Consider the following 26,084-nt stretch of genomic DNA (forward strand, 5'->3'; position numbering starts at 1 on the left):
ATCCTAGACTACATGTGTGGATTGAGGAGAAGCAAGAGGAATCAAATGATCCCCATTTAGAATACATCACCAAGAATTTTTCTGTTGTATCTTTGAGATATATTCCCTACACTTATTGGAAAATTTTCACTCAAGAGTTGATACATGTAGAATGTATAAGCTTTGTTGTGTCCCGGAGACAATTTGCTAGTGAACTCTAGTCGAGTGGGGAAAAATATCATCGTAAAGATAGAGATTCAACATGCCTCAAAGCTTCTTTTTTTTTTTTTTTGATTCTTCGTCTTTCTCACATAACTTTCCTAACAAAACTAATGTAGAATTTGACATTTTTCTATAAACTAGGGTCCGTTTGTTTCAGTGTAAAATGATTTTTAGAAAATGTTTTCTGTATTTTCGGGTGTTTGGTGCTACAGAAAATAATAGTCAATGAAATCTATTTTTGGTTTGATCGAAAAGACCTCTTTAATTTCCGAAAAATTGTTTCCATTTTTTAAAACCGTAAATTATTTTTTGAGTTTGAGCATCGTATTTTCAAATCGAGAAAGTCAGCCAGGACGTTGCGAGACCCTGACAGGACTTGACCGAAACACTGGTAGGACCCGGTCGGGACACTAGCAGTACTTGGTCGGAACACTAGCAGGACCCTATCGGGATCTAGATGGGACCTGCTGGGACCCTACCAAGACCCAATCGGTAGCCCGCCAGGACATCGCCAAGACCCAACCACGACTCCGCTAAGACACCACTGGGACCTGGTTAAGTAATGGGAACACCTCTAGGACCTGGTTAGGACATCGCCAGAACTCGGTCAAGACTTGTCGGGACTCAGTCAAGACACTGTCAGGACTCAGTTGGACACCGCCAAGACTTGGTCAAGACATTTTTGTAATTTAAAGTTTAATATATATATATATATATATACACAATAAATCCTTGAGTCAACCCTCCAAAATTTAAAAATTTTCAAGTTTTTTTTCTTCGAAAATTTATTCCCTAGGTCAATCGAAATAACAATAAAATTTCTACCATCAAAATTTTTTAACAACAGTTAGTCCCAACCAAAACACACCGTTTCACCTCATTAAAATATTAATTTTTTATTAATTTAATTTTAAAATTTAAATCTAAAAAAAAAAAAAAAACATTGGAGGGGTGGCTTGCGCATGGGTGGTTTAGGGTGGCCCGCAGGGCACCCCTCCACCCTAGGGGTGGCTCGCGGCCACCCCTAACCACCTATGAGGTGGCTCCCCCCAATTTTTTTTAAATTTTTAAATTTTTAGATTTAAATTTTTAAATTAAATTAATAAAAAAAATTAATATTTTAATGAGGTGAAACGGTGCGTTTTGGTTGGGACTAGTGGCTGTTAAAAAATTTTGACGTTAGGAATTTTATTATCATTTCGATTGACTGGGGGAGTAAATTTTCGGGGAAAAAAAAAAAAAAAAAGAACTTAAGAATTTTTAAATTTTGGAGGGAGGACTCATGGACTTATTATATAATTACCCATATATATATTGTGACTTTCTGTATTTGCCAAACACTAGAAAATGTTTTACAAGAAATCATTTTTTAGGAAAATGTTTTTAACGGAAAATATTTTCCGAAGAAATACATTTTATGTTGAAACAAACAGAACCAAAATTAAAATAGATTTACTAATTTTGGTGAATACAGTAAAATTATTTAATCCTCTAACCTGTAACTTCAAACCCTTAGAAGAAAGGAAAACACTTTTAAAAGTTTCTTGGCTTTCGAAACTTTAGAATGTTTCTTGACAATAAAACCCCTTTTTTTTTTTTTTCCTTCACACGTTCACAAGGAAAGGGGGAAAGGGGAATCGAACTAGTGACTTCCGTTTCATGATACGTAGTCCCCAGCCGATTGAGCTACCTATTGAAAACTTGACAATAGAAACTTTTGTATTTAAGAATTAACAATTTGAGTTAGAAAGTTATGTTCATTATGAATCTATGATGCATAGATTCATAATGAACATAACTTTGACCAGCGTGTTGTTGTCATTATGAATCTATGATGCATAGCCATTTTTTAATTTCACTGAAAAATTTTAAAAATAAAAATAAAAAAAAATAAAAAGAAAAAGAAAATGACAAGTTATCTTTGGAAAGGCCATGAATTAAATGTCTTTCAAGAGTACAAGAATAGTCAAGAGATTAAATCGGGTACTAAAGAATTAAGAGGTTATGAGTTAAAGAGACAATTTATTTATGATTTTAATCCGATTATGAATATTTCATAGAGGGGTCATTTGAAATTATATGATGTCATTGGGAGTTTTGATTGATCAAAATATATACTAGAATGCAATTACAATTTTTTTAGTGGAATAATTGTAATTAATAGTAACTTAAGACAAAATTATTGAGATGACAAGTATCTAAACCTGTTGTAGCTAGTTTCATTTTCCTTTTATGTCCATTCACAAACTAATTATTGTCCCGGGGCTTGACCTAATTGTACAAGGAGAAAACCCCAATGGCTGTATATTTAGTGGAGATAAGGTTAGGTTTTTAAAGTCCTACTTTGTCAAGGAAACCTAGTACTCCTACCTTCACTTGGCCATACAAGCCTCTTGTGTAGGCATAAGAGCCCATACTCCGAGTCTCATAATTAGAATTGAGGAGAAGGTTTGGATGTATCAAAATCCTAGACTACACGTGTCGATTGAGGAGAAGCAAGAGGAATCAAATGAGCCCCATTTAGAATACATCACCAAGAGTTTTTTTTTTTTTTTTTTTTTTTTTTTTTTTTTGTATCTTTGAGATATATTCCTAACAATTATTGGAGAATTTTCACTCAAGAGTTGATATATGTAGTATGTATAAGCTTTGTTGTATCCCGGAGACGATTTGCTATTAAACTCAAATCGAGTGGGGGCAAATATCTTCTTAAAGATAGAGATTCAATGTGTCTCAAAGCCAATATTTTTGTTTTTGATTCTTCGTCTTTCTCACATAACTTTCCTAACAAAACTAAAGTAGAATTTGACATTTTTCTATAAACTAGGCTCCATTTGTTTCAGCGTGAAATGATTTTCAGAAAATGTTTTTCAAATTTTTGGGTGTTTGGTATGACGAAAAAAAACTAGGCTCTGTTTGTTTCAGTTTGACCCAAAAAGCCTATTTAATTTCCAGAAAATTGTTTCCATTTTTTAAAATAGTAAACAATTTTTTGAGTTTGAACATCTTACTATTAAATCGACAAACTCAGCTAGGACGTTGCAAAAACTTGCTAGAACCCGACTGGAACACTTGCGGGACCCGGTCGAGACACTGGCGGGACCCTGTCAATACCTGATCGAGACCCCGCCAAGACCCAACTGGAACCCTGCCGAGACCCGACCATCACCCCGCCAAGACTTGACCGGGACACTGCCGGGACCCAATCGGGACACCGATGGGACCCAATTAGGACTCCGATAGGACTCGATTGGGACCTGCCGGGACTCAATCAAGACACTGTCGGGACTTGGTTAGACACTGCCAAGACCTGGTCAGCATATTTTCGTAATTTAAAGTTTAATATGATTATATATATATATATAAAATAAAATACAAAATTTGTGATATTTCATACACGTCAAACACCGAAAAATATTTTACAATAAATTATTTTTCAGAAAAATATTTACAACGAAAAACATTTTCCGTCCAAATAAAACAGAAGCAAAAGTAATATATATTTTCTAATTTTGGTGAATACAGTAAAAATATTTAATCCTCCAACCTGTAACTTCAAACCCTAAAAAGATTCGAAACTTTAGAATGTTTCTTGACAATAGAAACTTTTGCATTTAAGAATTAACAATTTGAGTGAGAAAGTTACGCTCTTGGTCTCATATGAGCTTTCACGGGCGTTTTGTTGTCATTATGAATCTATGATGCATAGCTTTTTTTTTTTTAATTTCACTGAAAAAAAAGAAAAAAGAAAAGGACAAGTAATCTTTGGAAAGGCCAGTCATATTATATGTTCTTCCAAACAGAAAGGGCTCAATTCTCAATTCAATTAAAAATATAAAATGTGCACTCAACCAAAACAAGATATGTAATACTTTAATTACTTCCAAATTCTAGGTCAAATTAATACGTTTTTTTATTTATTATTTTTTTGCATAAACCATACATTCATGGCCCTGATCATGCATATGTTTCTTTCCTAGCCTGATTTATTCTTTGTTTATTAGTCCGTCAGTTTGATACTTTAAAATACTCAATGCTAAATGTTATACACCTAAAAAACTATTATTTATGCACTTCCTCTCACCAACTCATGACCAGGATTTCCGAATAGTTCTTAAACTTGTTAAGGAAAAGTATTCTATTTGTTGGTTTGTTTCTGTTTTGAAAAATATTAGGCACTTTCATTTTCACTTTCACTTTCACGCTCTTTACCCACTTTCATTTCCACGCGCTCAAGTATATTTTTGGATGTGACACTAAAAATTACTATTACATTAATCCATAGATCACCATTAGATTTTGAAACCAATATTGCTTTTTAGTATTACGTTAGAGAGCGTACACTTGAGAGCGTGAAAGTGGAAGTGTGTAGCATTTCTCTTTTTATACCGTTCGGGTTAGTCCATAGTGTTAGTGGTTAATCTTTGAGAAAAATGCAAAATTAGTCATTGTAGTTTATTTATAATTAGTTACTGTGATATCAAAATGAAATCAGAAGTCTTTGAGTTATGTCAAAAAAATAATTTAGTCCTTACAAACAAATTTCGTCTACTAATTTGATAGATTCTATTAGTATAACACTAATTTAAATAGGACAAGTATTACAATTTTATTGAGTCTGCCATTTCACATTATTAGTATTTGTTAAGTCAGTGAACAAAATTTGACTATACGGATTAAATTGTTTTTTTTTTGACATATCTCAAAGATCTCTGAGTTCATTTTGATATCACAGAAAGTTAATTGCAAATCGAATAAACTACAATGACTAATTTTACATTTTTCCCTTAATCTTTATATATATATATAAACACTAATGTGGTTGTATATTATAATATGGCATTTGGTCAAGGGTGACTCAGGCAGCATCACATGTCTAATTTCATCTGGGCGGCATTATGTCTTTGAATTGTGTCATTTTTGGCTCTCTTCGCTCAAAGTACAAAGATACCCCATTATTCATTATTCTTCTGTCTTCTCTTTTCTTTTCCTTAAGAGTTGGATGGATGGATGGATGGCTTCTGTGTTGCTTGCAGCACTCATTAACCAGACCCTTTTGATCCCTGGAAGTAATGATTGTTACACATAAGTTTTCTTTCCTTCTCAAGAGTCAAAGAGTTTGAAAATGTTTTTTGGCCTGAAAATTTCATTTTACCAAATAGCCATGGGTGCCTTACATGCATTATTGTCTGTCTTTGCCCAATCCAATCCCAAAGGGAAGGAAAAGGCCTAGTCTTTCTGTTAGATTTTGGCTGAAAATTTCCTCTCACCAAGTTAAAAGAAATGGGTGCATTATTGCTGTCTTTGCCCAAAAGGGGTCATGGATCTTATCCAATCCCAAAGGGGATGGATGAAAAGGCAAAGTCTTAATGGTAGATTTTTCTCTCAATTTTTCAAATGGGTGAGGAAATGAACAATAATTCCTCATCATGCCTATTTACTGCCTGAGTGATTTATTGGGAGTCAATCATTTCACATGATAGCTTTATTGTTGCAACTTGTCAGATACCCAAAGATTCTTATGCACACCCATTGGAACATGGAAAAGAGAAAAAACAGGCAATCATATTCACACCAATCGTTGACAATTGGACCGATGACTAATTGCATAATACAATCAATCTCAATGAATAATTAGCCAACTTCAAAACCATACTATAATGATGTCTTAATATTGGGAGCCAATCAAGCCTCAGTTCCTGAACTTTGATTCACCCACACTACGGACAAAACAATATCAGATGATGAAAATAAAAATGGAAGAAGAAGAAGAATACCAAAACAGGTTACTATTGGTCCAAGGGGACAAATTTACCATACGACAGGAAAGGGTCCCTCCCAAATGAATCGACGTTTTTCATATCGTCAATAAAGTCAAAAGATGAAGTTAGGTTTGGATCCATCCTTTTTATCATTTTTCCCACTTCTTTTGTTCCTTTGTTGTGCTTTTCCTATTCAAAACTTTGACTTGGTCTCTCTCAAATTTCCAAGGGAAAATGACTCTCTCGTTTTGACAATTGTCACCATTTGGGAGCTCTTTTCTTGTTTTGTACGCTTTCCCATTTGTGCTCTTTGTCCTCTGCCAATGACCCTCCTTGGTCTCTCTCTCTCTCTCTCTCTCTCTCTCTCTCTCTCTCCCCAACCCTTATAAATACAATTGAAATCCCACAAGTACACCCTGCTCTAGTTTTTCTTAAACCAGAAACAACAATGCTCCAATCAAATCCACCTCTCCTACAGCATTATGGAGAACTTGTGCACCACCCATCTGAATTTCCTGCACTTGTGTGTGATGAACCCAAAAATGGAGTGGCCATGGAGGAATGCCAACTCCCATTGATAGACCTCAATGATCTAAACTCTGACAATGAAAGGGAGAGGCTAGCTTGCTCTAGAGCGATTGCCAGAGCGTCGTCGGTGTGGGGATTCTTCCAAGTAGTGAACCACGGGATGAGCCCCGAGTTACTCCGGCGGATGAGGAGAGAGCAAGTGAAGCTTTTTCAAACACCCTTTGAGAGGAAAACTACTTGGGGGCTTCTGAACAATTCATACAGGTGGGGGACACCAACAGCTACTTCTCCAAAGCAGTTCTCATGGTCTGAAGCCTTCCACATTCCTCTCTCACATATTTCAGAAGAAGCCTGCTATGGAGAGTACAACTCTCTAAGGTACTCAAAACTCTTTCAAGATACTTACAAAAATAAATAAATAAATAAATAAATAATCTCTTTCAAGCATAATGCCTACTCATTTTCATCAAAGGCTAATACTTTTTTTTGTCTCTGCTTCTGGCTATAGGGAAGTGATGAAGGAATTTGCAGCAGCCATGTCAAAAATAGCAAGGTTGCTTGCAGGGATTCTGGCAGAGAATCTGGGCAACCAGAAGGGAGTTTTTGAAGATATTTGCGATGAAAGCACATGCTTTCTCCGCTTCAATCGCTACCCGGCCTGCCCAATATCCCAAGAAATATTCGGCTTAGTGCCCCACACCGACAGTGATTTCCTCACAATCCTTTGCCAAGATCAAGTCGGTGGGCTTCAGCTCATGAAAGATTCCCAATGGGTGGCTGCTAAGCCCAACAAAGATGCTCTCGTTGTGAATATTGGAGATCTTTTTCAGGTAAATTTTGGTTTCAGTTATACGATATTTCAAATTTTATTATGAAGAGAAACTTCACTTTGGCCTCTTGAATTTCTATTCGATTTTACAAACTTTCTCTGAACTTTCAAATCTCTCATTTTGAACTCCTGAACTTTCAATTACTCTCAATTAGAACCCTTCCGTTAATTTTAGCCATTAAAAATACATAAAAAGACTAAAATGTCCTTGATTTTCATTTTTTAAAAAATAAAAAAATCATTTTCGAAGTTAAAATTTTATACAAAAGTCAGAAATATAAACGTTGTGTAACGTTTAAATCTGACAGAAGAGTACACATTAAGAGTAATTAAAAATTCAGAGGTTCAAACTAAGAGATTTAGAAGTTCAGGGAAAGTTTGTAAAATCGAGTAGAAGTTAGAGGGCTAAAGTGAAGTTTTTCCTTATTATTATTATAATTTTTTAAAAAATAAAAAATGTGGCTGCAAAGTCAAATCAAAGAACCCAAGTCAAAGTCACCTCCAAGACATGATGCCCAAGATTGCCGACCAGATGTAGTTATCACATCAATGATATAATGGTAGCAATGCAAACAAATCATTTCCCTAAGAAAATGGAAGAAGAATCTCTTCATTTCATTTAAAATGGGGTTTACTCATTTAGCGTAAGAGGAATATTTACAATATTACTCCACCTTTTACACTAAATAAATACTTTCTATTTCTAATTAAATGGTGAGAGTCCTATTCCAAAAAAATGCTACTTCTAACGCTCCCTAAAAATCACTATTAAATTTTAAATAAATTACTATTAAATTTCGAATCAAATTTAATAGTGATTTTTAGTAACACGTCCAAGAGTGTGTAGAATATCTCTTTCCATAAATATGGTACCCTAGCTAATTCTCCGTCAACCCTAGGCCTACTATAGTGTATATTTTGGCAATTATCAGTCATCATCCATCTTGGCCCAGGCCCAGCCAAGCCAAAACAAGCCAATTTTCATATATATTTATAATAAATGATTTGTTTAGTGAAAAATATTCTTCTCCTTGTGGCAACTAAAATGACAGGCATGGAGCAATAATGTGTACAAAAGCGTGGAGCACAAGGTGATGGCTAATAGGACAATGGAGAGATACTCGATAGCATATTTCCTCTGCCCTTCCTATGATTCTTTAATTGCGAGTTGCAGAGAACCCTCAGTCTATAGAAAGTTCACGTTTGGAGAGTACAGGAGCCAAGTTCAAGAAGATGTCAAAAAAACCGGCTACAAAGTAGGGCTTCCAAGATTCCTCCTTTAGAATATACAGATAAACAATCGTCTCAGAAAAGGCAGTCAAATACCAGATTCATTGCAGTTGGATACTCAAAATAAAAGCACCCACAACAAACCAGATTTTACTCAATGGGAAAACCCCCTAGTTTCATATATATTATAAGACCAAAAAAGCAAAAGAAAAGAGACAATACAACAGTTGGCATGGTGTATGTTAAAACACTATCATTTTATATAATTGTATTCATAGGAAGGTCTTTGTTTTTTCTTTTTCTTTTTTTCCCAATGTTTACCACTTACTCAGAGATATATATAGACAAATAATAATAGACTATTTCCCTCTTTCCTCTATTTATTTTAAAAGATATTGTTGGGGGGTTGCTCTCTTCTCTTTCTGAATTCTGTGAAGGAAATCTACACAGCAGTGACAATCATCTCAGCCAAATCATTTTCTAGTTTTTAAAGGTTAGACAAAATATGATATGAATGCTATATAATAAGGTTATGGGTACACGAAGTGGCCCTGCCTTGGAGGGGTTCCTTGTTATAAAAAATAAAAATAAAAAAAAATGAATAAGGTTATCACAAGGACAAGGCTATTCAATTACTAGAAAATAAGGCCCAGGATTAGCACCAGTTACTGCAAAAAAAAAAAGGAAGCAAATATATCAGTACCATCTCAAAAATCTGTACGCTAAATAACGAAAATTGCTTGTTAGCAACAATAACATCACATAAAGCTTTATATTCATTGTCAAGAACATGTAGATATGCACACGACTATGTTGTCTTCAGCTAGTTCTGCTTGGTGATTACGATGTATCATACATCGTCAGTGATAAAACAGAATCTTATCATATATTGGTGATCTGTATACGAACTCAGTTCTCTGTCCAGTGAATTATTAATACTTTGTGTCCTGATATTACCCTAATAATTAAGTAAACAGTTGATTCTGAAAACACTAGTAGTCTAAATGCTATTTAACTCCATATAACAAAGCACACAAATGCTAACAACAATCTTTGAAGCAAAATAAGGTAGACTGGTTTTTAAGTTGTTAAAATTGAATTTACAGAATTTCTGTTTTAGCAATGACGTGGTTTGCATTAGAAAATAATTCACAAAAGGGTAGAAGGAGCTGAAAGGTAGCGCCATAACAGAAAATGTTGAAGTGCTAGATGCAGATATTGATAGGATGGATGCAATAACTCAAAGACCTAAGCTGTCTCTAAGTAGAGGGATACACCTAAATATTAAAAAATGATCTCCAATGAGAAACAAAATGCAAATTTCTTCAGTAGAACAAGAAAAAGACAACTTATGAGTAAGTAAAGAATGGAATGGATAGGAGCTTCTCTCACTTCATCGTGAACTCTATCAGCTACATACCGACTGTGTGTGTGTTTTCGCCATCAGTATTTTAACATCAGCACAGGAAGTTTTTTGGACGGGGAAGTGAAGTTCATTGTTCGTCGAATCAAAGTCTTTTGAGTTCGTGTTTGAGAAGGGGTGCTCAGTTTTACAGATTCATGAGAGATACATGGATGCTTTAAGATCTATCTTTCTGGGTGAAGTTGGCGTGGTCTGGTTGTTGGCCACGTGGAAGCTTTGTCTCAAGCCAAGGCGTCAAGGGAGTTTGTGAAGTCCTCCAAAGTGGGTAATACTGCTTTCATTGCCCAATATGGTTCAAATGCTCGTGGTAAATTCTTGGCAGTCGCAGAGTACAGAGGTAATGGCCAGAAAGGCCTTGTTGTCATTCTAGAAGGGCGAGAGGTTTCACAGTTGAATTGAGAAATTTCTAGGGTACTTTCATTCGTCCTATGGTATTGGAGGCGGAGCAAAGCTCCCTGGGTTTCGTAATGGTGGTACTCCCTCATCTAACTTGGGTGTTTCCCCATTGCCGTCATTGTTGCAAGATCAGATTGGGTTCATTGGTAGGTCATACACAGAGGTGGTGGTTGGTTCAGGGCAGTCCATCGTAAACATCTCAAGCTGCAGAGGTGTTCCCAATGTGTTAGAGCCAAAGGTACGGATTGTTCTAGGAAGGGAAACATATGAAATTAGTCACTAAGAGTATCCCATATATTCTGCCAGCGAGCTGAAGAGCCTAAAGTACAAACTAAGGAGTTGATACAGTTTACTGGAAACTGTAGAAGCTTTTGATAAGAAAAAAACTTCTGAATTATATGATGGAGAGCAAATTGACCATAAGAGCCAGGCAAAAGGGGTCAAAATCCATGTAGTAGGAAAAGAAATAGACAAATCAGTTATTATTCAGCCTATATTTTATTTAATACATCTCAGGCGCTTATACGTATTACCCTAAGAACAAGAAAGAGTTAAACAAAAGGAGACAGCATGGTAAAAGAAGAGAAATTTCAACAAGGGAGTAAAGAATTAGAGGTTGAACATGTGGTGGTCACTAATGAATATGATAAATCAGCTAATGATTAGCCCCAATAAGGTATAAAATGGTGAAGAAGCATAACGTAGTAGTGCTTCCTACGGATCGATCTAAGACTGTTGATTGCAGTGATAGTTCCTATTGTTGATTATTTCATTCCTGAAAGATTTAATGCTCCACCAGGAAAGAAGGATATTACATTGTTATCACTGTTGTCTCAGTGGAAGAAGATGAAATGGTATCGAGGCCAAAAAATTTCTCTTTCCCTAAGGTTACAATGTACAAAATCGACGAGTTCAATCTTAAAGCACTTCCAAAAACTTGAGTATGAGCTTTCTCTAACTAGGGGAGAATGATGCAAGCAATGAGAATCCAGTTTTATTTTAATTTAGTTTATTTAATTTTCAGAACCAAATATATCACTATAAATTTTAAATTTCTAGACACAGGTTGTATTTTTTTCATTAAGTTCTATTTTGGGTTTTATTATATTTTTAGGATTTTATTTATGGGTTCTATTAGTATTTAATTTGGGCTTAGTAGTCAAAGCCCATAGAGCTTAGGTCTTATTAAGAACCCAATATTAGTAGGCTTAAGGTTTTCAAGTCTTATTAAAAGTCCAAGTCCTATTACGGTTTTTTATAGATATTAATATAATGCTTTCAAAATATCAAAAGATCAAGTTTTGTTAAAATTTTACAGCATATAAGCTCTAGAAGTCTGTCTGATGCAAACTTTTTCTGTGTGATGCCGAAAAAATACCCTAGTGACTGATGCTTAAGAAAATTAAGTGTGATTCCTAGATTTATCTTCTTTCTTTTTCTCCTTTGATTTACAGAAACTTATTTCCCTTCAAACTCTAAAATCTTCATATAGAAACCTAGCACACCCACCTCTTACTAGCCTGCAAACCCATAGAACCACATCTCGAACAGTTCCCGAGTTATGTTCATATCCATGAACCATGTTTGATTTTCTTCCTTTTGTCGTTGGTTCTTAGCTCCCAAACATCCCATCTTATTACTCTTCCTATAAATCTTAATCCAACCACTTTTTTCAAGCTTTTCTACACCAAACTGTAACCCAGACAACCTTAATTTTCTTAAGATATCTGCTGCCAGGAAAAATTCTAGAAACCAAAAAGTCTCTTTCCAGCCCTGAAAACTCTTAAAAGTTCACTCTTTTCAAGCCCGATCTAAACCATAAGTCCTCTATTTCCTTTTTACATGCTTTAGAAATTTATATTTCCCATGCTTTACACCTTCAAAAGTCATGATCTTTCCTCCAAGCTTCGCCACCAATTAACCCTTGACACACCTACAATTAGGTGCTGGAGAATTTATCCTACATGACATTGGGGCACAAATAATATGTTTAAGAGTTGGAAGAATTACTATATCGGACAATTTAAAGTGTGTAAATTCATGTGGAAGATACACAAAGTAAAAACACTTAAAGAGAAATAGATTTCCCAAAACACAACCAAACCCCACACCCCCAACCCACCCGCGAAAAAAAAAAAAAAAAAAAAAAAAAAAAAAAAAAAAGGAAGAAGATAAGATAGACACATCTGTAAGTGTCCTGCATCTCATCTAATTCATTGTTTCAACAATAACTGCCAAGCTGAGGCTTGGGCATTCACACTTATGGACCTGGAACTTTTACTAACTCCAAAATTCAAATAAATATCTACTTCTTGTAATCATTGAAAATGATATTCCCCATTTCTGATAAAAAAAAAAAAACTTACAAGGAGTTACTTACAAGAATGGCCAGCTTCAAAAAATAAAATAAAATAAAAAGAATGCACTTCCATTTCACTGTCTCAAAATTTAAAGCTGTATGCGAACACTACCCACAAGTTTGATAACTCATATCCAAAGAAATAGTGAGAGAGCAAGACTAGGACTGGAAGATACGCACCTATTGGACTATCAACTGTGGTGAAGAACTGAAGACGTGACTAAGATGATAACTCCACATAGGCTGTCCAGAAGTACTGTGCAAACGATCACGGCATATCTCCATGCTGTATCATACTATACAGGTTTGAGCCAACAATTTGGATATTTTATTCAGTCAAGAAACATTGCCACCTTATCCTTAAGACTGCTCTTCTTTTTCATCAGGGGCTCTATTTCTTCTCCAACAACATTATTCTGACTTTGCCTTTCAATCTCATACGCAAATGCAATATCCTTTACAAAAGATTTATTCTCCTTCATGAGGGGTTTCTTAAGCAAGGGACCCAAAAACAGATCCAACATGTCTTGAGCAGGATCCGCTGTTCTCCTGCCAATGCTGACAGTTTCTTCACTGGCCAATTCATGAGCAGGTGAACTTTGATTACTGTTGGGGACATCAAGCAAACACCTTGAGTCCTTGCAGGAAGAGGCTGTCATTAGAACTTGCCTTTCTGATCCACATTCTCTATTTGATGCTTGTCTCTCACCATTCTTCTCAACTTTGACATACTGCAAAGAGATGGTACCAACTTTAGATATTTCAACATGAAAAATTCTTCAATTACTTTAGATGGGTGTTCTAGGAACAAATCCTATATTCGTAGACCTTAAAAATGGTTCACAAATGTAAAATTGGTTAACACTTTCATACGAATTTTTTATGAATCAGAGAAACAAATAGAGATTTTTTTTAAAAAAAAAAATTCTAATTATGTAGAAAGAGCAAATAACCTCTTCAGCAATGACCATCAGATCATCCATTGTCAGCTCCACACCGTCATCATTTGGAGGCTGAACCTCAAATTCCTCACCGCTTCCAAAGTCGGAACCCTTTGCTTTTCGTCTTCTACTTGCAGCAGTTTCCTGAACTTTTCTCCCGCGCCCATTATACTTTTTCTTCCCTGAAACGGTTTCAGTGATAATACTGTCGAAGTTTGCATCTCGATTACTTGATTTTCTTTTTCTCTTTGTTTCACATTTTACAGGAAAATCTGAGTTTACTCCTGAATTGTCCTTTTCTTGAAGCGGAACCCCATTTTCAGGTCCTTTGGTCACAGATTTTTCCTCAGAATGGGAAGAAGCTTGGGGCAAAACTCTTTCATCTACATTATCAGAATTTGTCGTCTGATCAGCAGCAGCTACACCCAGCATCCACAGTGGTAGACGCCTTCGACTTCTAATTCTATCGTCATCAGGAGGAGCAACCCCAACCATTTCTTCTCTTCCTGGATAATTTTCACAAATTTCTATTCAGAATATCAAGCAACATGATAAAGAAAAACAAAATTAAATTTCAATTCCGTCAAACTCAATTTCTTTTCCCTTCTTTCGCTCAATTTTCCCAGTAATTAAAAAGGAAGAAAAAAAGAAAAGAAAAAAAAGCAGAACTTCGTTGTCTTCGAAGGCCTCGTACGTACCTAAATACTGGAGACGACGCCAAGAATAACGTATGATGATCCCCCACCACGCCCCTCTCTCCCTCCCGCTCTTATTTTACCTTCTTTTTGGAAGAATATCGCGTCGCTCTTTCGTCTTTCAAGCAATCGCGCTGCCTGTCGTTCGTTTTTTTCTTTCTCTATTCAATACTGGGGAAGAGGAAAAAAAATAAAAAAAAAATTCAAAGTGACAGAGCCCCTCCGAGAACCGTTGAGAGTGACTTAGATTATGTATATATTTTGGGTTAAATATCTTTTTGCCCACATGGTTTAACCCACATGGTTTAACGACTTTAATTTTAGGGTTAAATACCTTTAATTTCTTTATTTTTTGCCTCTTATAATTTATTTTTTGTTACAAAAAGTACCTCTAGTTTGTCTAAAGATAAATATGGTACATTCGTCTAAATTTCATCCAAAATTTGATGAAATGTCACATCAGTACCAATAACAAATTCACAAATGTTCATATAATTAATTAAAAAATAATATTTTTTTAAAATTAAAAATTTTTAAATTATATTTAATTAAATTAAATTAAAATTTTTTTTTAAAAAAAAAAAAAATTTGGAGGTGATTTCGGCCTCCCCTTTGGCACCCCTCTGGCCGTGAGAGTGGCTCGCCACGCCCAAACCGGCCATTTGGGAATAGTTTCGTCTACTCCTTTGGCTCCTTAGGGTGGCCCCCAAGGAGCCAAAGGGGATGGCTAACCCCCAAACTTTTTTAAAAAAAAAAGTTAATTAAATATAATTTTTTAATATTTTTTAATGTTTTTATTTTTTTAAAAAAAAAAAAAAAAAAAAATTGTTATTTTTTAATTATTTATATAGGCACATGTCAATTTGCTATTGATGCTGACGTGATGTTCTATCAAATTTTGAACGGAATTTAGATGGAGGTATCATCTCCGTCTTTAGGCAAACTAAGAGTACCTCCTATAACAAAAAGTAAACCATAAGAGGCAAAAAAATAAAAAAGTTAAACTAGAGGGAGGAATAAGGTATTTAACCCATATTTTTATCCACTTGAGTTTCAATTCCTGTCACAAATAGTACTTCGCTTATTGATTAAAACGAAGTTAGCACTTCCGTCAAATCATGTCCAACTTCCGTCAAAAAAAATTGATAGAAGTCCACATTAGTCCAATAAAAAGCTGACATGTGGCGAGGAATAATATTTTAAAATTTAAAAATATGAAAAAAAAAATTTTAAAAAAAAAAGAAAAGAAAAGAAAGTAATAACTAAAAAATTAAAAAACAAGGAAGAAGCCACCCCATGGCCAGGAAGGGGGTGGCCGAACCAACCCCAAAATGGTTTTTGGGGGTGGCCAAAACTATCCCCATAGGCATTGGGGATGGCTCGGCCAAGCCACCCCTATTTGGCCTGGGAGTCCTTTCAGCCACCCTAAGTCTGGGGGTGGCCGAACCACCTTCTTGGTCCTTGGGGATGATTCGGCCACCCCCAAAAAGCAAATACTATATAATGATTCAGGAAAAAGCGTTAGCCACATCTGCCCTATCACCCCAAAAAGACTAGTCAATTTGAACATTCTTTATAATTCATTATAAAGCTCAGTTTCACCTAGGGGTGTCAAAAATTACCGGGGAACCGGAACCGGAACCGGAAAACCGGGAAACCGGAAACCGGGAAACCGGGGTCCCGGTTCCGGTTCCGGTTTGAAAAATCTAAAAACCGGGTACCCCGGTTCCGGTACCGGTTTTTGGTACCCGGTTTTTACCGGGAATACCGGAACCGGGTTTCCATTTTATTTAATAATATTTATATATTATTATATTTATATATTAATATATATATTATATATATTAATATTTTTTACACTTAGGTTTAAGTTTAGGGTATTTTAAAAAATTAAATTTTTATTTCTAAGGCCCAAATAGGCAAAAATAATGATTTTTTAGGATTTTTGGACTTTTTAAGGTTTATTTTTTAATTATTTGGAATAATCACAACAAAGCCCCTTTAATTTAGACAAAGAAACTAATAGATTTTTTAAAAAATAGGCCAACTTATGAAAAAAAAAATTGGCTTATTTTAGGCCTAATACCTAAAATAAGCCAAAAAATCAATTTTTTTAAAAAACCGGTTACCGGACCGGGTAATACCGGAACCGGCCAGTAACCGGGACCCCGGTTAACCGGGGTCCCGGTTCCGGTTCCGGTTTCTCAAAATTGAGAACCGGGGTACCCCGGTTCCGGTTCCGGTTTTAGGCCAAAAACCGGGAAACCGGACCGGGTTGACACCCCTAGTTTCACCTAGTAACTAGGCAATGTGGGACTTAACACTCATGACTATCTTTATAAACCACCCACTTTATGTGGGCTTTTCCTCATCTTCCCAATATGGGACTGGGGTGTTACAAACTCCCCCTCTTAAATTTTCGACGTCCTTAATAAGTGCTAAAATATACATTTTTCAACCCCTTAATTTATGTGTGTTAATCCTTTAGTTGTGATATTATATGTTGTTTTACTTCCTTTTCGTATTTTTGTCTATTTTTAGGTGTTTGAAGGAAAATGAAGTGCTTCTAGAAGTTTTAGGCATCAATGGCCAATTTTGAGAAAAGCTAGAGTTTGGATTAAGCGCACCATACTTAGTGTAATACCCCGAAATTTATACCTAGAAGAAATGTGATCTTAATATCAAGGATAAGGAGGATTTGCAATTTTAGTAAGATTTATATGAAGTTAGGTAAATAGACTTAATGTGAAAAATGATAGAAAATTGCTAGTTAGAATTTTAGTGGGTTATTGAAAGAAAAGTCACATTGTTTTGGACTCCGAAAATTTAATGAGTGACCTTAAATAAAACAGTTTTAAGACCTTATAGAATGATGAGAAAGGAAGATTTTAAAAGTGGTTTCGTGATTTTTGGATGCTTGTAGAAGGAGTTATGATTTTTAGAAGATGCAAGTGTCAAAACAGGAATTTCAGTCAAACAAAGGCACCGAATTTCGTGGGACTTTTGAGGTACCAAACAGTTATGGGTTACTATGATTTTTGGACATGTTGTGCATCTTTGAATGAGGAAAATTTCAAGCCAAAGTTCGTGTCATTTAGAGTTAAATTGAAAGAGATGTGATTTTTCCAAGTTTAATAGGTCAAGCTGTCGAGTAGTTGAAGTACTTGCGATTTGGAAAATTAATTGGATGGATTACTGATGTCCAAAAGCCACGATTTTTTAGTATGTGGTAGTCAAAAGGTTTGGGTTCATTGAGGATTAATTGTAGATTTTTATGACCACATTCTAATGTAAATGCATGAGAATTTTAAAGCTTGACAAGTCACCAAGCTCAAGATGACACATGGCATTGTATGAGAAGTTGCTTGGGGACCAAGTTTAAGTTGGTTGGTTGACACCTAAACTTACAAATGGCATACAGCATGCTCCCACTGCTTTCTCGGTGAACACCTGGGCAGCTAATGTGTCAAGCTTACTTGACACTTGTACTGGTTCAGCAGGTGCCTAGAGTGCAAGTAGGACAAATGTCCCACATACAGCCAGCTCTTACATCTTATAAAGGGGAGCAATTTTCCCCATTTGCTCACAGCTCAAGTGAGCGTGAGATAAGGGAGAGAACCGGAAGAAGAGAAGAACGAAAGCGGAAGAAAAGAAAGGAAAGAGAGGAGAAAAGAAAAAAAGAAGGGAAAAAAGAAGAGAAAGAAAGAAGAGAAAGAAAGAGAAGGATGAAGAAAAAAAAAATGAGAACTCTCCAAGGTAATATTTTCATATCTTTTATGGTATTTTTAGTATTAAGCTAAACCCTAATTTTGTAGTTGGAATTAAATTGGAGCTTTTAGTGTATGAACACTTGAATTGCTATTTGGAGAAGTTAATTATATTTAGAGTGTTAATTGATCATAAATTGTTATGGGATCCATAGAAGTTGATGTTTATTGGGTTTAGATGCTAATACGTCTTGTGATAAGTCTTGTGATAATTAGAGTGATTGTTGTAAATGTTTCTAAGCTTTTGATATTGGGAGTAAGTTGCTAAATTAACTGGCTTCGGAAGAGAGCGATATTATGGCTAGATAGACTTCTTAAGCTGTTAATTATAGTCGGATGATTTTAAAGTAATAAGAATGTTATAACCTTAGTGTTTTAGTGTAAAGCAATTGGTTAAATTAAAGCCTTAGTGGAGTTTATTATTAGAATTCTATGTGAGGCATATAAATCAAGTAAGGTAGGGTTGATGTCACTATAATGTTTTTGGCTAAGAATAGACGATGGTAGGATAAAGATTAGAGTTAAAATCCTTAGCAACTAAAGTGATGCATGATTGAGAATTGAAAACGAATTGATGACTAAGGTAATTTTTACCTCCGTTGTAGGAATTGTGAGTTGGATGCAGATTCAAAATAAGGGCATGCAATGCCAGGAAAGAGGATACAACACCAAAAACCCCAACATATTTTATTATAATCTTTTGAAAAATGTTGGGGATTTTATAAAGAACTCACTTACATGATTTTCAATTGCACTTCCTTTCATATTTTTAATGCAAAGTTTTATTCAATCATATGCTATGGTTTAAGAATGTTACGTATTATAATTATCTCATATTTTATGAGTTATGCATGACAGCGATTATGAATGAAAAGAGCTCTCAAAGTTCATGGCATAGCATACAGTTACAGATGAGCTTACAGATTATATGAAATGTTACATGTGCATTCATGCTTATAATTGTTTAACTCGAGACACGATTATAATGACGATCGGTACCACATAGGGTAGCATGGCAAGCACACCAAAGACGGTTACGAGAAGGTGTGTACTACCGGCCAGGTGGCCTTCACCTAAGGAAGTTCCCAACCTGGTAGCTTTCCCCTGGGACGACAGGATGAGCATATAGGTCCTTCGGGACAAGCCAACGTGCGCCGCTGACAGTAAATTTGTGGTGTCGGGTCAAAAGGGTAAAACTGTAGTTTTGAAAGAAAAGTAAAAGAAAGTGCTTGTACATCTCATAAGTTACTTGCTATTCTTGTATTAATTGTCAATTATTTTATTATTTGTGCATAACTGAAACTATAACATAAAATCTGCATAGCATGTTTTATAGCATCTTCGTGTTGTGACTACTACTGAGTTGTCGAACTCACCCATTCTCCCTATACATCTTTTTCAGATTGCTCTATATATCGTAGTATTGAGGACATAGATACTGGTGGGCCTCTTAGTTGTTAAAGATCCTATCGCTGCTTTATGGACTAGCAGGAGCAGTAGCAGTAGAAGTGTTTGGGACTTCATTCTATAGACTAAACGGCTTTGGATAGACATAGACGGTGTAACTTGATTGCTTATGAGATTATTGCATACTAGCACATTATGTGTTTGTGATTTTATAATGAGAGTTTACAGTACTCTGATGATGTTATGTTTTTGTGCTGAACGTATGGTATGAGAAATTTATTTATTTTATTAAGAATATGTTACAATTGCTCTCAGTCGCTCTACCTCTAAAACTTGGGGCGCTACAGGTGGTATCAGAGCAAAGAGGTCTAGTTGATTGGGAGACATTAGTTACTTGAGAATATTAAGTATGGATTAATGACCTATTAGGTGATGATCCCTGCTGAAGCATTAGGTTTTAATCAAAAGAGTAAAGAAGTGATTAGGACTTACATTATTATGCACCCAAGGACAAGTTGACTGGTGCGTCACTAAAGTGGATGTTTTATAATGGTACTAATTTGTCTAATGCTTTGCAAGCATTGATTAAGAATAAGAATAAGACTCAAGTTGCCATAATGGCTAGGATAGTAATGGAGGAAGGTTGTTAAGTTTCGACCCCAATAGTCATGTTTTCCTTATGCGAATAGCTTATTTGATATCAACAGATCTCAATATGTTATCAAAGTGGTGCAACAAGAAGTAAAGTAAGTATCGACCTCTAGAAAAGGATTTCTTTTAAATTGTTATTTAAGGACTAAGGTATAAAGGATCTAGAATTGAAGTACTTGCATGAGTTACATACCTAAGATTAATGTCGTTAACAGATAATGATTAGATAAGATTTTGAGGTTCTAACAAAGAATGGATTTAGAATATTCTATAACTTGAGGACTATTTTCTAAAAGTATGGATCTTATTAACACTATAATAAATCTTGTGATAAATAGGAATTATGATTCTTACAAAGATATATACATTTCATACTGCTATGGTTTAAATTGTTTAAGTAGGATGTATCTTAAATTCAAGGGATGAGAAATTCGTAATGGTGATATATTGAGGACTTTGAAGAGAATACTAAGATTGGTTAAGATTAAAATTATTAGAATTATATTAATAATGGTCATAGGAGTGACCGGATGATTATTTGATCATCATGAGTATTGAGGTACACAGACCCTGATCTCTAGACTATGTACATTTTAGATTTTTGTGGTTGATGTTTAATGATTAATGAAAGGATTTGAGGTTTCAAATGAGACTAAGAATTTCATGCAAAAAATTGGGTTTATGAATCTGCAAGATTCTATAATCTTCACTATAAGGGTAAGATGGATTGATGATGTATATGTTTGGTAAAGTTGGATAAGTAATTCATTTAGATATATGGAAGTTATAATTGTTGTATTTTGATATTAGACTTTAATTGAAGACGCATTATATTTTGAAATATCTTATTGAGTCTTAGAGATGTGATTTGTTCAAGGATTCAACATTGATATGTGATAAGCGCCGAATGTTGCACATTCAAGCCCCTTAATTTGCATATGTTAATTCCTTAGCATTGTTATTTGTTTGATTTTTGTTTTGTTTTTGTGTTTTCAGGTTATAAATAAAGATGCAATTAATTCCATTGATTTTGGGCTTAAAAGCACACATTGAGATGATTAAGCGTAGCCAATCATAACAGAGGACTTATATGTTGTGGTTAAGTTTAATCAAATAAAGGAAGGGATTAATTCGGAATTTCTCAAATTGGAGTGAAAATCGGATTGGATTATATTTTGGATTCTGCATATGTCTCGGTATTTTGGCCATAACTTTCAGCTCAAATATCAGATTGAGGTGATTCAAGCGGCACTGGAAAGCTAACTCAAAATTCTACAAATGATTTTGAAATAGTATTTTCCTAATTCGGAGCGCCGCATTGCCAAAATCTCCCCGCAAGATAGGAACGCAATTCTGGGCGAATCCTATTCCGATTTGGACTTAGGTTTTCTTTATCCTAATTGGACTTATACTTAAATCTCTGAAATTTATAGGATTACTAGGGCTTCTAGGACTCTCTTAAGCCCTATAAATAGGCCTCTAAGCATTGAGAAAAGACACACTGCTTCTAGAGCAAAAATTCAGTAAAATAGTCTGTAGAGCTTAGGAGATCATGAACAGCTAAACCCAATTGTGGGGTATTGATGCAGCCCTTTCCAAGCACAATGGTTTGATTGTATTTAATTTCTAGTCTTTCAATTTATGCATGTTGATTGTATAACCCTGAGGATTGCTACAGTTGATTTCTGTTCTTCATATTAAATGCAGTTGTTCTTTAAATTCCAAATCAATATTAGTAGAATTCTTATCTTGTCTTAGAAATTATTTTACTATTATTGAACTCAAATCATTCTTATTTTCTGTGATCATAAGAATGATGGTTATACAATGGTATTTAATTGGCATGCAATCAATAGGGTTAGATAGACCATACCTAGGAAGACGGATCGTACTACACCTTAGTTTAGTGTAATTTAGGTAGACGGTCCGTGCCAACCGAAGATGGGTTATGCTATTCCATTGATTGTATGAGATTATTTTCTTGTTAAAATTATAACATGCATAGAATGAATTACTAGAGTTAATTATGGTTAACCATTGATGTGCGGATCGTGGTGAAGTCAATACCCTACTCTCTCTTTCATAAATTTACTCCCTTTTATTTCCGTTTATTTTATGCACTTTAAATTCTCACAACCAATTCACTCTCTTTTAATTAAGTTAATTTTGATCTTTTAATTTTGATAATTAAACCCCTGCAGTCCTTGAGGTTCGACACCCTCAATATAGCCCTATCCTACGGGATTCGTTCTATTGCGAGTGGTAATTTTATTATTGATATTTTTTGTCACAAAAACACCACATCAATATGATTTTCATAGAATAGTATGGGTGGCTAATTTTTGGACTTGGTCGATCTTAAGATATAAGCAGCTATCCTTGATTTTTGATTATGGAGTAAAGGTACTAAAGTAAATTGATGGTTCATCTTTAAACGGCGTTTTGAGGAATATATTACTTTGGGTAAAGTTGGATTCATAAGGACTATAGGATTAATATTGTTATGGTGCGAATTAGTGGATTTAAGGATGATTTTCTCGGAGGAAATTACATCAGAATTTTATTGCAGTGCTTTGTTTGGAAGCTGTTTTCACATAGGTATGATCCATGTTATGGTTTGAGGTAAATAATGAGAAAGATTACTATTGGTCAGCAATGGAAATTTCAATTTAAGTGACAAACCAGTAAGTGTTTGAATCAATCATTTATCAAAGGTCAATTTAAGTTTTAGAGAAGAGGATGCCAAAGATAAATTCATATTATGATATGGAGACTACCTTTCTTAAAGTTACAGGGAATATTTGGTAAGTGTGAGTTATGATCATAGTTTAATAGTTTGATTAACACCCTGGCAATATGATAGGAAGCTCATTAGCGTATCTGGGAATCAAATTTCTTGGGTAGTTATGTGACAATTGAAATTGGAAGAGGTAATCTAGTGGTTGACCAACTTTTGATATTTTTGTTATGAATGATTCTTTTGATTTATGGTTGAGGAATATATGGGGCCGAGTGGTTGAAGTTTGGGTTTTTGATTTTCATGTATGAGAACATTGGTATAAGCACTGCAATTGCAAGGTATAAATGTTAGAGGCATCCTATTAAATTCAATTTCAGATTTATGAGGATGAAGAGTTGTTAACGATTGTACTTGGGTATAAGAGTAATAAAATTTGATAAGATTAAATGGGTTATTGATTCTTGTTGAGCCTCAGATGAAAGTATAAATACATGATGACATCTTAAACATTAGGTAATATATGTGGCAAAACTTTGAGGTTGAAGTTATATATGTATGACAATACTACTGTTTGAGATAGTTAAGAAAAGAGATTATTGATAAGCATATACAATGGAAATTTAGCTTAAGTGTTTAATGAAATTGTGTATGACTCAATACTTGAGATTTCACCTAACTCTTTTGAGATCAATTCCAGTTTAGATGGTCATTAGAGAATACTTATGCTTGGTCAAAGATTGTGATTGGATGACTGATGATAGTAAATGGGCATTGAAGGTTTTGAAGTATGGTGATAGTACCTTAGAAATATGGTCGGAGTTATTATTGGTATCAAAAAGTTTTCTGAATTCTTGTGATGAGGGATAAATTTTTAAACATTTCGAGTTTTTGGATCAAGAGAAATTATGGGATTATGATTATTGATGTAAAAGGTGTTGAAGTTTTTGACTAATGTGCTTAATTGAGGTATAACAACATAGTCGATGGCTTTTGAGAATGTGAAGTTCCAAAATACTTAAATTTTGTGATTTAGCTTATTGATAACGGAATAAGAATATTAATGAGATGAAGAGTTCCAATTGGATACAAGGTTCATTTACCAATATTGAAATATAAGTATTATAAGACCATTTATGTGCTGACGACACCCAAAGGATTAAGAACGCTTAAAGAAACACTCTTGCGCTAAGTTTAAGGTTTGGAATAGTAATTGATATACTCTTGAGTTATTAACGAGATTATTGATTTCGTTCTACTTTTGTATTTCTAGATAGTCTATGGAATGATTGGATTTTTGTACAAATCATCCCATGCATGATTAAGGAAATAAGGTATGTCAATGATTTATGGACTACATGTAGAAAGCCTTGTGGATTTTAGTGTGTGTACTTGTGGACTAGACTAACCATTGTAATTAGAATTGTTGTTTGATTTTAAGTTAAGAGAGACTATGTTTACTTGCAAAATCAACAGTGAATTTTGGAAGGAAAGATGGTCACATGATATTTAGCCACCTTGAATTTTTGTGGAAAGGTTGCTTCATTTAGATCATTGATTTTGGTTTTATTATATGGTTCTTTACTATTTACCACATCTAAGTTGTCAGTTAGAGTTTGTTATTTGTTATAATTAAGGTAGCTAATACTCTTGAGGGTGAGTGACTTGCTTTCTAGGCTATAACAAACCTTTTGTATAAAGATAAGTATGAGGTAATTTGGAATGAGGTTATTGTGGTTGGTTGGATTTTAAGGGATAACTACCTTGCAATAGAAAGAACTTGAGAAGAACAATTAGTTGGGTCAAAGTACATGCTGAAAGTTGTTAAGGAAGGTTGTGAAAGTAAAATTAGTGGAATTGATGATATAGAATTAAGGCGATATGTGCATGTCTTTTTACGTATAGTGTTATTTGATTTTGTATTTGATTTTGGAATGGGTATCAAGTTTGAAATTTCTTTTTGTATAAAAGCTATGCTTTACCCACAACACTTGACCTTAGTTAAATGGTGGATGTAGATGGTAGAATGTGCCAAACGAATACTAGGACTATATCATGAAAGCTCAATGCTGATAACATTGTACTTCAAGGAAGGAAATTTCAAGTAAGTATTGTTAGTAGCAAATTCCGAGGACGAAATTTTTATAAGGAGGGAAGGATGTAATACCCCGAAATTTATACCTAGAAGAAAGGTGATCTTAATATCAGGATAAAGAGGATTTACAATTTTATTAAGATTTATATGAAGTTAGGTAAACAGACTTAATGTGAAAAATGATAGAAAATTGTTAGTTAGAATTTTAGTGGGTTATTGAAAGAAAAGTCACATTGTTTTGGACTCTGAAAATTCTATGAGTGACCTTAAATAAAACTGTTTTAAGAACTTATAGAATGATGAGAAAGGAAGATTTTAAAAGTAGTTTCGTGATTTTTGGATGCTTGTAGAATGAGTTATGATTTTTAGAAGATGCAAGTGTCAAAACAGGAATTTCAGTCAAACAGAGGCACCGAATTTCGTGGGACTTTTGAGGTACCAAACAGTTATGGGTTACTATGATTTTTGGACATGTTTTGCATCTTTGAATGAGGAAAATTTCAAGCTAAATTTCGTGTCATTTAGAGTTAAATTGAAAGAGTTGTGATTTTTCCAAGTTTAATAGGTCAAGCTGTCGAGTAGTTGAAGTACCTGCGATTTGGAAAATTAATTGGATGGATTACTGATGTCCATAAGCCATTATTTTTTAGTATGTGGTAGTCAAAAGGTTTAGGTTCATTGAGGATTAATTGTAGATTTTTATGACCATGTTCTAATGTAAATGCATGAGAATTTTAAAGCTTGACAAGTCACCAAGCTCAAGATGACACAAGGCATTGTATGAGAAGTTGCTTGGGGACCAAGTTTAAGTTGGTTGGTTGACACCTAAACTTACAGATGGCATACAGCATGCTCCCACTGCTTTCTCAGTGAACACCTGGGCAGCTAATGTGTCAAGCTTACTTGACACTTGTACTGGTTCAGCAGGTGCCTAGAGTGCAAGTAGGACAAATGTCCCACATACAGCCAGCTCTTACATCTTATAAAGGGGAGCAATTTTCCCCATTTGCTCACAGCTCAAGTGAGCGTGAGATGAGGGAGAGAACCGGAAGAAGAGAAGAAA

General features: G+C 34.7%; 2 protein-coding genes across 2 annotated transcripts; one reads left to right on the top strand and one right to left on the bottom strand.

The window, feature by feature from the left end:
• The first annotated feature begins 6,384 nt into the window (after positions 1 to 6,384).
• LOC132191584 (gibberellin 2-beta-dioxygenase 6-like) lies at positions 6,385 to 8,603 on the top strand. The gene is made up of 3 exons (XM_059606677.1): positions 6,385 to 6,869; positions 7,000 to 7,321; positions 8,373 to 8,603. Exons 1-3 carry the CDS (start codon positions 6,412 to 6,414, stop codon positions 8,601 to 8,603), a joined length of 1,011 nt encoding a protein of 336 aa, XP_059462660.1. The 5' UTR covers positions 6,385 to 6,411.
• Positions 8,604 to 9,024: 421 nt separating this feature from the next.
• Positions 9,025 to 14,432, bottom strand: LOC132191593 (uncharacterized). Its single transcript, XM_059606684.1, has 4 exons — positions 14,368 to 14,432; positions 13,682 to 14,196; positions 12,909 to 13,459; positions 9,025 to 9,218 (listed from the first exon to the last, which is right to left on the bottom strand). The coding sequence occupies exons 2-3, from the start codon at positions 14,162 to 14,164 to the stop codon at positions 13,061 to 13,063; spliced, it is 882 nt and encodes a 293-aa protein (XP_059462667.1). The 5' UTR covers positions 14,165 to 14,196; positions 14,368 to 14,432; the 3' UTR covers positions 9,025 to 9,218; positions 12,909 to 13,060.
• Between the last annotated feature and the right edge of the window lie 11,652 nt (positions 14,433 to 26,084).

The sequence above is a fragment of the Corylus avellana genome, chromosome ca1 (genome assembly GCF_901000735.1).
Source record: "Corylus avellana chromosome ca1, CavTom2PMs-1.0".
Taxonomy (NCBI): Eukaryota; Viridiplantae; Streptophyta; class Magnoliopsida; order Fagales; family Betulaceae; genus Corylus; species Corylus avellana.

Excerpts from the sequence above, each read along its gene's own strand:
- LOC132191584 (XM_059606677.1), top strand. The coding sequence starts at position 6,412 with ATGCTCCAATCAAATCCACCTCTCCTACAGCATTATGGAGAACTTGTG. Across the intron at positions 6,870-6,999 it reads GGAGAGTACAACTCTCTAAG|GGAAGTGATGAAGGAATTTG; the intron begins GTACTCAAAACT and ends TTCTGGCTATAG. Across the intron at positions 7,322-8,372 it reads ATATTGGAGATCTTTTTCAG|GCATGGAGCAATAATGTGTA; the intron begins GTAAATTTTGGT and ends CTAAAATGACAG.
- LOC132191593 (XM_059606684.1), bottom strand. The coding sequence starts at position 14,164 with ATGGTTGGGGTTGCTCCTCCTGATGACGATAGAATTAGAAGTCGAAGG. Across the intron at positions 13,460-13,681 it reads TGATGGTCATTGCTGAAGAG|TATGTCAAAGTTGAGAAGAA; the intron begins GTTATTTGCTCT and ends ATCTCTTTGCAG.